The sequence below is a fragment of the Anarrhichthys ocellatus genome, unplaced genomic scaffold (assembly GCF_004355925.1).
Source record: "Anarrhichthys ocellatus isolate YVR2014 unplaced genomic scaffold, GSC_Weel_1.0 scaffold15, whole genome shotgun sequence".
NCBI lineage: Eukaryota > Metazoa > Chordata > Actinopteri > Perciformes > Anarhichadidae > Anarrhichthys > Anarrhichthys ocellatus.
In genome coordinates this window covers 9,004,872-9,018,198 of record NW_022280045.1, presented here as the reverse complement: position 1 = coordinate 9,018,198, position 13,327 = coordinate 9,004,872, and the positions used below count along the sequence as shown (strand labels likewise).

General features: G+C 40.8%; 2 protein-coding genes across 2 annotated transcripts in view; one reads left to right on the top strand and one right to left on the bottom strand.

Moving 5' to 3' along the window:
- The first annotated feature begins 319 nt into the window (after positions 1 to 319).
- On the top strand, positions 320 to 5,417 carry c8a (complement component 8, alpha polypeptide). The gene is made up of 11 exons (XM_031855074.1): positions 320 to 504; positions 624 to 732; positions 1,173 to 1,320; positions 1,427 to 1,574; positions 1,789 to 1,978; positions 2,064 to 2,246; positions 3,314 to 3,554; positions 3,650 to 3,781; positions 3,921 to 4,078; positions 4,249 to 4,474; positions 5,077 to 5,417. The coding sequence occupies exons 1-11, from the start codon at positions 395 to 397 to the stop codon at positions 5,226 to 5,228; spliced, it is 1,797 nt and encodes a 598-aa protein (XP_031710934.1). The 5' UTR covers positions 320 to 394; the 3' UTR covers positions 5,229 to 5,417.
- Positions 5,418 to 5,646: 229 nt separating this feature from the next.
- The window catches only part of LOC116387629 (complement component C8 beta chain-like), a 48,907-nt gene continuing 41,226 nt past the window's right edge, over positions 5,647 to 13,327 (bottom strand). The window contains exons 15-26 of the mRNA XM_031854890.1: positions 11,886 to 11,967; positions 11,403 to 11,550; positions 9,681 to 9,828; positions 9,334 to 9,475; positions 9,072 to 9,204; positions 7,933 to 8,130; positions 7,531 to 7,771; positions 7,118 to 7,246; positions 6,857 to 7,020; positions 6,222 to 6,375; positions 5,942 to 6,013; positions 5,647 to 5,852 (exon numbers count right to left, since the gene is read on the bottom strand). Coding sequence (XP_031710750.1) covers positions 5,698 to 5,852; positions 5,942 to 6,013; positions 6,222 to 6,375; positions 6,857 to 7,020; positions 7,118 to 7,246; positions 7,531 to 7,771; positions 7,933 to 8,130; positions 9,072 to 9,204; positions 9,334 to 9,475; positions 9,681 to 9,828; positions 11,403 to 11,550; positions 11,886 to 11,967 — 1,766 coding nt within the window. The 3' untranslated portion in view covers positions 5,647 to 5,697. The remainder of the gene's footprint in view (positions 5,853 to 5,941; positions 6,014 to 6,221; positions 6,376 to 6,856; positions 7,021 to 7,117; positions 7,247 to 7,530; positions 7,772 to 7,932; positions 8,131 to 9,071; positions 9,205 to 9,333; positions 9,476 to 9,680; positions 9,829 to 11,402; positions 11,551 to 11,885; positions 11,968 to 13,327) is intronic.

Sequence of the window (13,327 nt, the reverse complement as noted above, 5' to 3'; positions counted from 1 at the left end):
ACAATAATAATGATGATAATAATGGTAATAATGATAATCATAATAATAATAATAATAATAATAATATTTGGGATAATAAAATGGATCAACTCAATGTAGATATATTGTAAGAAGGGGAATGTTTGTGTTCCTGTTCAGTTTGATGTACTTTTGTTAGTGTTGCATTAAACGTACGGGCGAATGTTCATGCTGGATTGGAGTGTTTGCAGAGGGAAGATGACAAATGGGGGTTATTGATCATTAAAAAAAAACTTTCCGAACTGTTGTAACAGCATGTGTTTACTCTTGATCAATCATTCACAGTCGTTATTGGTCAAGACTGCAGTGGTAGAAGTCACAACACAACGGCTGTTTTTGCATTTTAATCCAAAGGACTAGCAACTAATTTTTCAGTATGGAGACACTTATTAATTTACTTCTGACTTTATGCACACTGCTTCTGTCTGTGAACTTTATCCCACTTGTGAATGCATACAGGAGCCCACGGACAACCGCTGACGACAGGTGAAGTATTCCTTGCTTCAATGTCTCTCAGATACACTTGATAACATTTAATGTCTATGTCATGCACCATGCGTATTAGGAGAGAAACTGAGATGATAATGTACGTTTCGGGTTGCCAGTGTGGCTGGGATGAGGAGGGCCAGAGCTGTAAACAGACCGAAACCCATCGACTGTAAGCTGGGGACCTGGTCACCTTGGACACCCTGTAACTCCTGCACAGACCAAAAGGTAAGGGTGTTTTTTTCTCAAGACATTGCATGAATTTAAAGATGTTGGATGAAAACTGTGATTACAACTTCTAAAACTAGAACTCTCTCCAAAAACAAGACAGTTTTCTGGGTGTAAGCTCAGATCAAAACAAGATAATCAATCGGTTCGAAAGGAACAATGATTATCACGAATCAGCACTTCTGCTCCGATTAGGTCACTAAGGGTGGTCCTTGGTTTTACAACATTCCTGACATTTGTGGTCTCCAAAATACTCAACTCGTTTAGTGTTTTGGGGTTCATTGTAGACACTAAATATCAAAGGTAGCATACTTAAATGAAACTTAGAAATGAACATTTATTGCATTAATATGATTTTAACTGCACCACTATGAACATCACAGCACTGGCCTACTCATTGGGTGATATAAAGAGCTAACTCATTATCAACTCTGTCTTAGGGCCGTTACCGATACATGGAGAAGCCCTCACAGTTTGGTGGCACAGAGTGCATTGAGGCACTGTGGGAGAAGCTGGCATGTCCAACAGTAACAACACAGTGTCTGGTGACAGATTACTGTGGAGACAGCTTCACCTGCAAACAAACAGGCGAGTCCCACCAACGACCGTTCACACAGCACATTCTCTTAGAGCTGAGGCTGTGTTGTCTGTGCGCCTCCAGTATACATGTAAATCTGTCTCTCTGTCTATCCAGGGCGCTGCATCAGCCAGTCCCTTCGCTGTAATGGAGAGTCGGACTGTGAGGATTTTTCTGACGAAGAGGTCTGTGAAGACGTCACCCAGAGAGACGATAAGTGTTCCACCTTACTGACGATCCCTGGTGCTGAACGCGGCACCCAGGGGTAAATACAGCTTTTAAAAGCAATGCAATTGAATTACCAGGACAGTTCAATAAGCATATACGTCATCAGCACACCATAATCACTATTTTTTGCCTAGCAAATTGCTTTGAAACATCAGAAATATATACAAATCACACCATTATTTCTTTTGATTTACGTGTCTCATTTAATATTCATACCTTCACTTAAATTGAATTATTTTACTTTGCCATAGCTACAACGTCTTGACTGGAGACTTTGCGGATCAAGTACTTGACCCAAATTATTTTGGAGGAAAGTGTGAATATGTCTATAATGGTGAATGGAGGAAATTCATCTATGACGCATTCTGTGAGAACCTGCACTACAATGAAGATGAGAAGAACTACAGGAAACCTCACAACTACCATACCTTCCATTTTGTGGTATTGTCATGCTGTTACTTATGTCTTTGTTTAATTCAATAAATGGGCTGTTTAAGACATTTTGACCTGATTTGACCTGTTACAGGCTCAAGCTACGTCAGAGGGCTCACAGGAATACTTTGAAGATATGGTGAGCATGCTGGAAGCCAGGAAAACGATGAGATCTTCCAGTGGCGGTGTCTCACTTCAAATCTCTTTTGTGGAAGTGGGGCTGAATACAAGTGCTGAATCCATGTTTCTCAAGAACCTAACGCAACATAAAAGCCAGGTATGATTTATTGATCCAAACAACTGAACTATCTTACTACATGATAACAAGTGCAATTTGTATTAAATATATAATTATACATTTTTCAGAGGTTAGTGTTTTTTGTTGTTTTTTAAAGCAATTGTTTGGCATTTTGGAAAATATGCTTGTTTGCCTTCTTGCCAAGAGTTAGACAAGAAGATTGAAACTACTCTCATGACGATTACTGTATATATGAAGCGACAGCCAGCAGCCGGTTGGCTTAGCTTACCATAAAGACTAAAGAGAGGGAAACAGCAAGCCCGGCTCAGTCCAAAGGTAACAAAATCTGCCTACCAGCACCTTTTTTGTACAGACTAAACCAACCAGATATATTTTACTAGGTTATTAGGAAACCGGTAGATGGATTGTTTTGTAATTACAACTCCTGGATCCATCTCATAATGCCATGGGATCCAAAATTATTTTTTTCCCATAGACTTACATTGGGAAAGAAACATTTTTAACTTCCTTGCCCTTATTCAAATCAATAGGGTCTAAAAGTTACAAAATCCACTAATAGCTGAATCCAGAGTTCTTTCCCTGGGTATAACATACTGTAATTCATATGAGCGATCCAAGACCGAGCAGTTGGGAGGCCGGGTTAAAGGAAACGCTAGTGCGCCTACTTTATGGGCCCCGTAGATGAGGAAGATCGCGATAAATTTAAATTGGCATTTGAGCCATTTTGGCTTCATGTCCCACTGAGCAAGTCATAGGAAAGAAACGGGGCCCAACCTCCAACACTGTATCCAGTTCTCCTTATGCATCCATGGTTTCCCTCGTTTTCAGTCTTTATGCTAACCTAAGCTATCAGTCTCCGAACTTAGCTTAATATTAAACAGTAATATGAGGGTGAGCAAATATGTGTATTACCCACAGTAATGAACTCCTTTAAACAATGTTTATGTATGGGTGTCTGCCAAAAGAAAGGACATTCTTTGGGGTATATGTAACAGTTTTATTCTAACTTTAAGTTTGACTAAAGTATTTTTATTATCATTATTTCTACTTCTGAGGAAAAAAAAGACTTGCCTTTTTGTCTTCAGGACCTAGGGTTCGTCAGGCTCTGGTCCAAAGTGCAAACAGCCCGCTTCAAAATGAGAAGTAATAAGTTGATGCTTCATGAAGATTTCTACGTTTCACTCATGGAGCTGCCGGAGCAGTATGATTTTGGGACGTACTCCCGCTTCTTCAACACATTTGGCACCGACTATGTCACAGAGGGAACAATGGGAGGAACCCTTGAATATGTTGTGGTTGTCAACAAAACGGCTATGGCAGAATCAAGTACTGTGTGCTTTCCAGTTTGTTGATCAATGTCATCTGATAGGAAATGTAATGTAAGGTAACCTTTGTTCACTTCTCTTCCATAACTCTCACAGAGATAGATGCTAAACAAGCTGGTAGATGCTTTGGTGCATCTATTGGTTTGAGCTATCCCCTCTCCAGCGTTGTAAAAGCAGAACTCAAAGTGGGCGGGAACCTTTGCAATAAGGACGGATCATTTAGTCAAAGTGAGACATCAAAATCTATTGAGTACTGAATTTAAGTTTATTAGCTTTATTAGTCTTAGATCCATTCAGCTGAAAAGTGAAGGATTGTTGCAGTCATGTGTTATCAGAGCTTGTAATTGTTTTTTCTTTTGAAATGTAGCCAAGAACTCTCATTCAGCTGTGATTGAGGACATCGTTACTATAGTGAAGGGGGGAGTCACACACAGCAGCGGTGGCCTGTTGGTTATCAGGAGCCCCGACACCTACAGGAACTGGGGAGCGTCCCTCAAATACAACCCAACACTCATCGAATATGAGGTGACTTGTTGGAAAATAGTTTGACACAACATCCTCTTACTAAAAAAAAAAAACACAAGTTGATATTTATATTCTCGATTTATGACCTTGCAGTGCTTTTGTGCATTTGCTGGTGTGGTATTAACTTGTTTCCCTCTTCCTGTCTCTGTCCTACCTCCCTCGTGACAAAGACCATGCCAATTTATGAGCTAGTGCGCCTCAGCACAGCAGCTGACCATGTAGGTGCAAGACTGGCCAACTTGGAGAGGGGCTGGGATGAGTATCAGCAGCAGTTCGACTCCTGTCGCTGCGCCCCCTGCAAGCACAACGGCATCCCTGTCCTAAAGGGGACTTCCTGTAATTGCATCTGTAAGTTAGGCTACCATGGAGAGGCCTGTGGAGAGACTCTCCGAAGAGGTGAGACTTTTGTCACGAGTAAAGGCAGCGGAGGTGAACACATTCAATTTGCTGGGATAAAGCTCTTTCTTCCTGTTTCAAGTCTTTGTGCTAAACTAAGCTAACCGTCCCTTGTCTTAGGCCCCAAATCTGTTTTTCAAAAATGATCTCTTTGTAGTAATTCATAATGTTGCAGGCAGGTAAAGCACCAGTTCCTCAAAATTATACTTGAGTGAAAGTACTTTGTTACTTCTCACCGCTGACAAGAAGCTCATTTGTCTCAGCTCACCAATAAGAGCCGGCTCTTTCTGCTCCCAAACGGCTCTCTAATAAGCAATTTTGGCTTTTATAATTCAGTTAAATATGTGTACACATAAATAACTAAATGTATTATACTACACCTTAATTATAAATCATTTTACATTATGTTCAGTATAAAAATCCCCAAAAATGAACATCCAGCCATTCTTCATTTTGCGATTGATCGGCTGCCTGTTTCACTTGTTTGTCAGAGGATGTGATTGAGTAATGACAGTGCACAGACATACTGTATGCTGTTTCTACATATACATATACATGTTTGTTAAACTCAGCTTAAAACCCCCTTCATTTTTCCTGGACAGATACCAAGACAGATGGGTCATGGTCATGCTGGGGCAGCTGGTCATCCTGTGCATCAGGGAGGAAGACTCGGACAAGAACCTGTGATAATCCTGCACCTGATGGCGGTGGAACAACCTGCTTGGGCTCCACCTCTCAGATTCGACGCTGTTAAAGTCACTCCGGTTCCAGGGTGAAAATGCTGTTGAGCGCTAAGTGAGCATAATCCAAGTGTTTTTTAATGACTAAAAACTGCTCTTCCACTATCCTTTACTGTCTGACTTCAAAATAAAATGAATGCCTTCATCAGGACACACAACACACTGTATAGCAAGGTTGTAATAAATGTGTGATGCAGACTTTACTAAAGTGTGTGTTTTTCTGTCTGAAGAGTAAAACTGTAGATGCTTTGTATGAGATTTACTAAATCGCCTTGAATGTGAAGGTTAAATTCGGGTTGCAGACGCTGAATCCAGGTCAGTGCTTCAGGCAGGTCTAGTTAGGACAGTTAGTCAGGTCAAGTCTGTTTCTGATTCCTTGTGTCACACTATGAGTCTAAAGACACCACAGACCAAACTTTTATTTTCAGGAGAGTTTTTATGAATCTTTATATCAAGGTTGAAAACAGGGCTGTTGAGCAGATATTAAAAGCATTCAGTAGACTCTTGCTGCAGTCCTCTGCATGCCACGCCTCCTTCGCTGGGTGCTGGGTTGTTACACTGTCGACTCCTCGTCATTGTTCTTGCACTGCAGGATGACCATGCACCCCAGCAGTTCCAGCTGCCATCAATGGTTATATCTGTCAGAAGTGGCCTTGTCAGTTCTCATATTATTATGTCAAGATGTGTTTGTGCAATGAAAGAAAAAACACGTATTTTTAGAGCTTACCTTTCCGCCTATTAGTGATCTCACAGCCCCGTCCAGAGTAGCCAACAGGACACACACAGTCACACCTGGTGCCTGTTGAGGGAGATGAAGATATGTCATTATCACTATCGTTACCACCACTGTAAACATTATATTGTGTTTGGGAACCAAATCTAAAGATTGTTGGTGTTACTGGCTTCCTTTGTCATCCCTTTATGGGGTGATGATGGGGTGAAAATAGATTAAATAAATTAAATACATTTGTCATGAACACCACATAATGATGTCCTCTGAGGTATACCTCTCAAAACGGCCACTCCGTTGTTGTGGCACGGAGCACATCGACACGAACTAGCCTCTGCCAGGTACTCTGAAAGCGCTCTCTTCAGGTTTCTTTTCAGGGTGGCATCATGGGAGAAGTCTCTGGAGATCACCAGCTCATACAGCGGCCGTGTCTAATGAGAAACAAATGTCAGCACTAAACCATCTTTGTACTCTTCAAATCTAATTCTCTTTTGATAGAGCCAACTGAAAAGACCCACCAGGGATGAAACTTGAGCCTATTTGTATTTGGCACAGTTGCTGTTTGTTCTCCAACTTGCTATTAATCAGCCTAGCTGTACTTCCATTTTTGTAATGGTACCAACACTGACCAACTCTTAGTACTCTTTGTAAATGTTTTGCGTCAATAAGTCAGATCAAACTCCAGTATTATTACTGCAGCAAATTAAGATAAGAAAGATAAAGGAAGATGAAAAAGTGGTATTAATTATGTTAATGTCACAAGAGATTGTGGGAGACAGGAAATGCATAGATAAGAGAGAATTATGAATGGGATTATAGCAGGTATTATGAATGAAAACAGAAATCGACAAGAAAAGGGAGAAAAAATTGAGAAGAAAAGCACGAGATTAAGCGACAGACGGAGAAACTCACTGTTTTGCGAATGAAGTCAGGGTTAAATCGCACGCCTTCGCCCCAGAGCCCCATCAGCTGCGGGGTGGGAAGCTTTTTAGACACCAAAGCAGTGATGGACTCACTACTTCCCCCCCTTACAACAGACACAAAGTCCTCCACCATGCTGCCATGCACTGTGTCCTCTGGGGAGAGACCAAGTGACTTCAGAGTTTTAGCATCAGTGTCTGACGTTAAACAGAACATAACCTGCAGGCCATTTTGTAAAACGTGTAACCTCACCTCCTATCTCGTTCAGCACGCCATCACAGGATCCACCATGAAACCCCACCGCCACATAAACACCGTATATGTTGGCCCCAACCTTAAGGCCTGACTGCGTACAGCTTTTATAGTCGTCCAAAGAATAATCTGGAATAAAAAAGGGAGCCAGGGAGAGGTTACTGCCTTTCAACAACATACTATAATTCAAGAAATTGAGCCATTTCACTGTAATGGTTGATTATCAACTCTTTATTCGGCGTCTGTGTTAAAGATGACAGAATATAGATGATGTCACTGCAAAACCCCAGTATCTGATCATAGTAATTAGCTTTATGCATTCTTACAACATTTAAGAAACTGAGCAATTAAACCAAACTGGATTTGACTTGAGACCCCCGTGACTCCGGTTCGGCAGCCGCGATATTTATTACCTGTCTTCTCGAGCTTCTCCTTGTTCAGGATGATGGTGTACTCATAGTCTCCTCCGAGGGTTGCTTCTGTGGTGTAGTGGGTGCCGTAGTCCCTGAAGATCTGTCTGTATTCCCCATAAACATAAGACTGTGGCAAGGAGCGCAGGCGCTGCAGGAACTCAGGGTGAAGCATCAAATCATCGGGCTTTAACATGTACTGGGCCAACTCCAGTTCTGCTTTGGCCCTCACAAAGCTGTTCGTCTGAGAGGATAATCAGTGGGAGGCAGGTGATGGATCACCGTTTTCAGGTTAAGTTTGCAGGTATTTTGAATAATTGTGTGTTCGTATAAATCATGAATCCATCTGTTTTGTTTTTGAGAAATCAGTAGGTTGTAGAGAGGTCAGGAGAAAAGACATCTCACCTTGCTAGAAGCACGGCGAATCTTCTGTTCGGCCTTGGTGTATTTGACATTATTGTAGTTAAAGCCAAATTCAGCTATGCCTGGAAAGGAAAAGCCAATGGAAACAGTGGTTTGGGTTTCGCGCTCCTTTATGGTGTGATCCATGTATTCAGAGTATGACTCAAAAGACTGCAGGGTGAAATCATACGAGCCTTTTGTCTGTAAATACATGGGAAGCAAAATTTCCTTTTTAGTATGTACTAAGCAAGACCATATTAGTAAGTAATTAATTTACTGTCAACATTGAATAACAGATAAAAGAATGAGAGGAAAGCTGAATAACATCATCCACGATTGTTACAGCTGATGCTACCAACACAAAGAAAATTTGGCTCCACTTTCTAATGAGGCACCCTTTATAAAGGGCTTATAGGTTCCCATTAATAGCATTTGTAATGTTAACAACTAATTTACTAATGTTTTATAGAGCAGTTATAAACAATTAATAAGAACAAATTGTAACTCCTTAGGTTGGAGGGTGTCTTGCCTTTCTACGTTGCGTTTTAGCGACTGTCTCTTTAAGCCCCCCTCCGGAAAAAGTCCAGTCTGCTCTGATTGGCTTGCAAGAAAAATCTGGTGCACCTTTGCAAAGGTATAGTTCTCTCTCGCTGTAGTTCTCTCTCCCTGTGTCACATGAAGCTGCATGTACATGCAGGAAGGGGAGCCAAATATTGTTGAATCACATGTTTTCTGATCAAGGCAGCCCACAAAAAACGGACAGGTTTGTCTTACGGCTGGTAGGCACTCCAGATATCCAATTGAGTGTGCACGAGCACTGACAAAATAGTTTTTCATGATAAGTCACCTTCAATAAATGCTTAATAAATTGTTCATTCATTGATTTTGATCCAGTTCCTCTTCAGGATATGTTCCAAACAGTCAAAGAGATTTTCAACAATTTGTCAGCCTAGAAATTGTTCTTATTAATGGCTTATAATTCATTCATAAAGTTATTTTTTAAGTAAGTGATAATTAATTACTAAAGACATTAGTTACCGCACAGTTACTTACTGACCCCTTACAAAGTGTGACATATTAAAGTGGCGTAGACAAAAATCCTAATCTTGTTTATCAACTAAAACTCAATGCTCATTATGCACCTGCAGAGTGTACTGTTGCAAATTGTAAGGCTTCCTGAATCTGACATCCTCGATGTAGTGTGGCAAGCAGCTGCCAGCGTAGTATCTGTTATCAAGCACCACTCCCTCCAGGTTACTGTTCAAAATGTTGATTCTGAAAGATAAGTAACAGCAACAGCATTAATGGCGACCAAATTGATTTGAGAAGAGCAACACGTTCATGTATCTAAGTCCTTGAAAATAACTGGGACTCATATTGCAGACTAATTGCAACGTGACTCACCCTTTGGCAAGGTTTTCAATTCCCCAATACTCTTCAGCCTCCTGCCTGCAGGGCTTGGGAACGTTCTTACAGCCAGCTTCATCTGACATGTCCCCACAGTCATCCTCCCCACTACACTGCAGAGTCCTGGGAATACAGCGACCTGAAGGAGAGGAAGGAGGTGGATGGCATTTAGTAATGGTTTACGAAACAGGATAAAATCAGTAGTTTGACATTTTGGAAATTTGCTACGAGGAGCTCGATCTGAACGCCAGATGTGAAGTTACAGCGAGCAGCCGATTAGCTTAGCTTAGCATAAAGTCTTATTAAGAGAGAGAAGAGTATATGGGGCGTGGTTTAGGAGATACCTGTTTGGTTGCAGAGGAATCCCTCACACAAAGGAACACTGTTACAGGTGTAGCGGGCTGAAACGTCACAGGCTTCCTCCTCCCTGTCATGAAAATTGCACGGCTGTCCTCCAAACTGGGATGGCAGGTCCAGTTTAGCATAGCGATACTGGATGGTTGAGGGAGACAAACACATAAACGGTCAGAGAAACACAGAGGAAGGCTCGCCGCTACCCAATAAAGGTGGTGGAAATTGCTCCAGGGAACTATAACAGCCGAAATCCCATTAGAGGGCTGTTTTCACTTTGTCATGTCAAGGTTATTAATCCCCCCTCCTTGTAAAGTGAATGAGATAGAGCAATGAAGTACCTCAGCTAAGACCTTTGCCAGCAGAGGAGCTCACATAAAAACAGCACTCAAGGGTCAACATGTGGAATGCCTCAGTCTGCAGAATTCAATCCTAGCTTGCTGTATCAAAATCTTATCTCATTTATGATAACATCAATGAGTAACAATGGGCTGGATCAATTTATCTGGCCAGAAGTGCAGGGGGATATTAGGCATATATTTAGCTCACTGCAGTCCATAAAACCGGTACTTTTCTTCTCTATATTTGTTTTGATTTATTAGCTTGATCGTTAAGTTAAGGTTAACAGTTAAAGGAAAAGTCTGACATTTTGGGAAATACATTTATTTGCCTTATTGCCAAGAGTTAGAGGATAATATTGCTAACACTCTACTGCGCTAAAGCTAGCAGCAGCTGGCTAACTTAGCTTAGCACTAAGAATTGGAACTAAGGTAAACAGCTAGTGTGGCTCTGTAAGGTAACAAAATCCACCTAACACCTACTGATTCTGAGTCAGGATCAGCTGCTAAGCAACGAACGGAGACTCTAGGAAGCTACTTTACCCGTACAATAAATAGCGCGACACGCATATCCCATAAAATGGTGTTTTCGTATATTTACACTTTGGGATTGTATTGATTAAAACAAACAAGGTAAAACATAATACATGTGTTGGTAGACGCATTTTGTTACTTTTGGGCAGAGCCAGAGCCTTTCTCCCTCTGTATCTAGTCTCTATGCTAAGCTAAGTTAGCTAGCTGCAGGCTGATCAGCTGACTAGTAACATCATCATCATATTCATGCAGGAGTACACTTCTCGCTATCACTCAGCTGATAAGCTCACGCTCACACTGTTTGCTTCATGGCATTTTTGGTAATACTAAATTAAAGCTGGGGTATGCAACTTTGGAGATACCATCAAGAGAAAGCTACGTTTTATTCTGTCTGCTGGAGGCCGAGTCTATGAGCGAGCGTTAGAGAGGGGAGAGGAGCGCAGTGCATCGTTGTCATCGCCAGCGGTATGTAACTGCCTCATGTCTCATTCTCATGTAAGAACGCACAAAACATTACCATAATGAATGAAAAACAACAATGCTCACAGCTGTGATGTCATAATAAATTGCCTACCTCAGCTTTAACTTAGACCTAGTGTTCATATAGCCTATGTGTTAAAGATAGAGCTAAACCTTTCCTGACAAATCTAACTGTATCAGAATTTGCTCTCAAAGAGACAAGTCTCCTTGACTGCATTTGTAATTTAAACATGTTAAATGGGTGATTTTATTCTATCTTGATAACAGATTATTGTGGTGTCCTGATGGGCCAACTAATGCATGTGTTGTAGCTGTAATGTTCCCCAGGGCCCCCGATCAACTGTCCAGTATCATCATACTTACTCTTTTCTTCTGACAGGTGTCACAGCGTGACCACGAGCTCCACTCTGATACAACACAGTCCACCGGATGAACTACCACCTGATCGCCCACTGACCGAGCTTCACGAACACTGGGCTCATCATTGTTCGCTGTTGCGACGGCAACTTTACTGTGACATGTCGATGAAAATCAAAACAAAACATTTATTTACTGACAGGTATTTTTAACGGCTTTGGAGGCTGTTTTAGTTCTCAAAAACAAATGTAGGATTGGCTTCTGATAGAACTACATATAAGCAGAAATAAGACTTAGATTTAGAGATTTAGTGCGGACTTCGAAGTGCATTACATCACTTTTAATCTCACACTGTAAAACTTTATTTAAACTATGTTGGAGGATAAAAATCAATATGTTTTTGACAGCAATTAGGTTATATGAACTTCAATGGAAATTAACATTAAAATATAGACGATCTATTACTAAACAGACAAATAAAACTCCTACCTTAGTAGCACCAAAGTAACAAAGAGTAGACAGCACTGCAAACTGAGTGCACTCATCCGTATCACCACAGGAAGCATGGTTGTGTGTTATGCCTGACCGTGAACGAGGAGACGACACTGTTCAGCTCTCTAAGTAAACACACACTGATCAATACTGGCCTGCATATGAACTCAGCGCTGTTATAGACTCAGAGGTGGAGCTGAATACACAAGACTGCAGGCCTAGGTGCCACTAAACAAGGTGTTGTGGGGTTCGGTCTTGTGTCAGTGTGTAATGAACACAGAGGTATGCCATCAGCTTTATAGTGAAGCAGGTTTGGATCTATAGGCACGCTTAATCCAGGAGCTCTGGACGTATTCTCAGTCATCTTAAACTTTATTGTTTATAATCCGTAGGAATGGGAAGAATTTGAAAAGACAAGAAAACATATTTTAGTATAATAACATATAAAAGTGGAGGAAAATGACAGCTTTGTAATAAAGTTAATTCCTGTTACGGAGTTGAACCATTTGAGTCATGTTTGTGTACTTTTGAACCTTCAAACTTTGTTTACCTTCACGGATTTTGGATTTTACAGAATGACACAATCAATTGGCTCCACTGACGTTTACTGACTCTGTGAAAAGCAACATGATTACTAAGTAACCGGTGCACACACTGCTACCACTGAAATGACTCATAATATATTTATAACAAACAATTAAGATATGTTGTTCTTGCAGTGTGTGCTGTGGGATGTGATTAGATCTATGATTGTAAGGACAGCAGTGGTGGAAAGTAAGTATACTGAACTACTCGTACTTTCTACTATATTACCTTTATTTGACAGCTGGAGTTACTTTAACACAAAAATGTGATAAGCTTGTAAAATACAAGCGTATTGCTTAAGATGAAACCAAAAGGTTCTCATCCTTATGAAAAGCAGATGTGTGTGAGTTTTAAGCAGTTCCCCTCTAAACGTCTCAGATGATTTCATTAAAATAACTGTTGGAGGCAAAAACAGGACAAATGTTCCAATATTTCACAACAAAAGCAACAAATTACAAATATGTGCAGCAAAACTTTATATTACTTTTACTTTCCACCACATTAATCACCTAATGACCCCTCAGATTAATCTTGTGACTCTTTGGAGGCGGCCCAAACCCTTAGGTTGGCAACCACTGAATATACCTAACTGTATGAAGTATTCAAATCTAGCTTCACTTTGAGCAGCTACAGTAGAATACTGCTTACACAATGATGCATACATATAGTAAAATAAAGATGAGCACTTATACTTTTAAAACTTCAAGTACCTTTTGCTTTGAATACTTCTGTAATTTTACTTAATGCTGCATGGAGCATTACTGCAGCATTTGTTTGAGAAGAGCAACCTCTGTTGGCTGCTGTTGTGACCTTTACTGGAGGTTCATTATTAGAATGATGGCATCGGTTCAAAG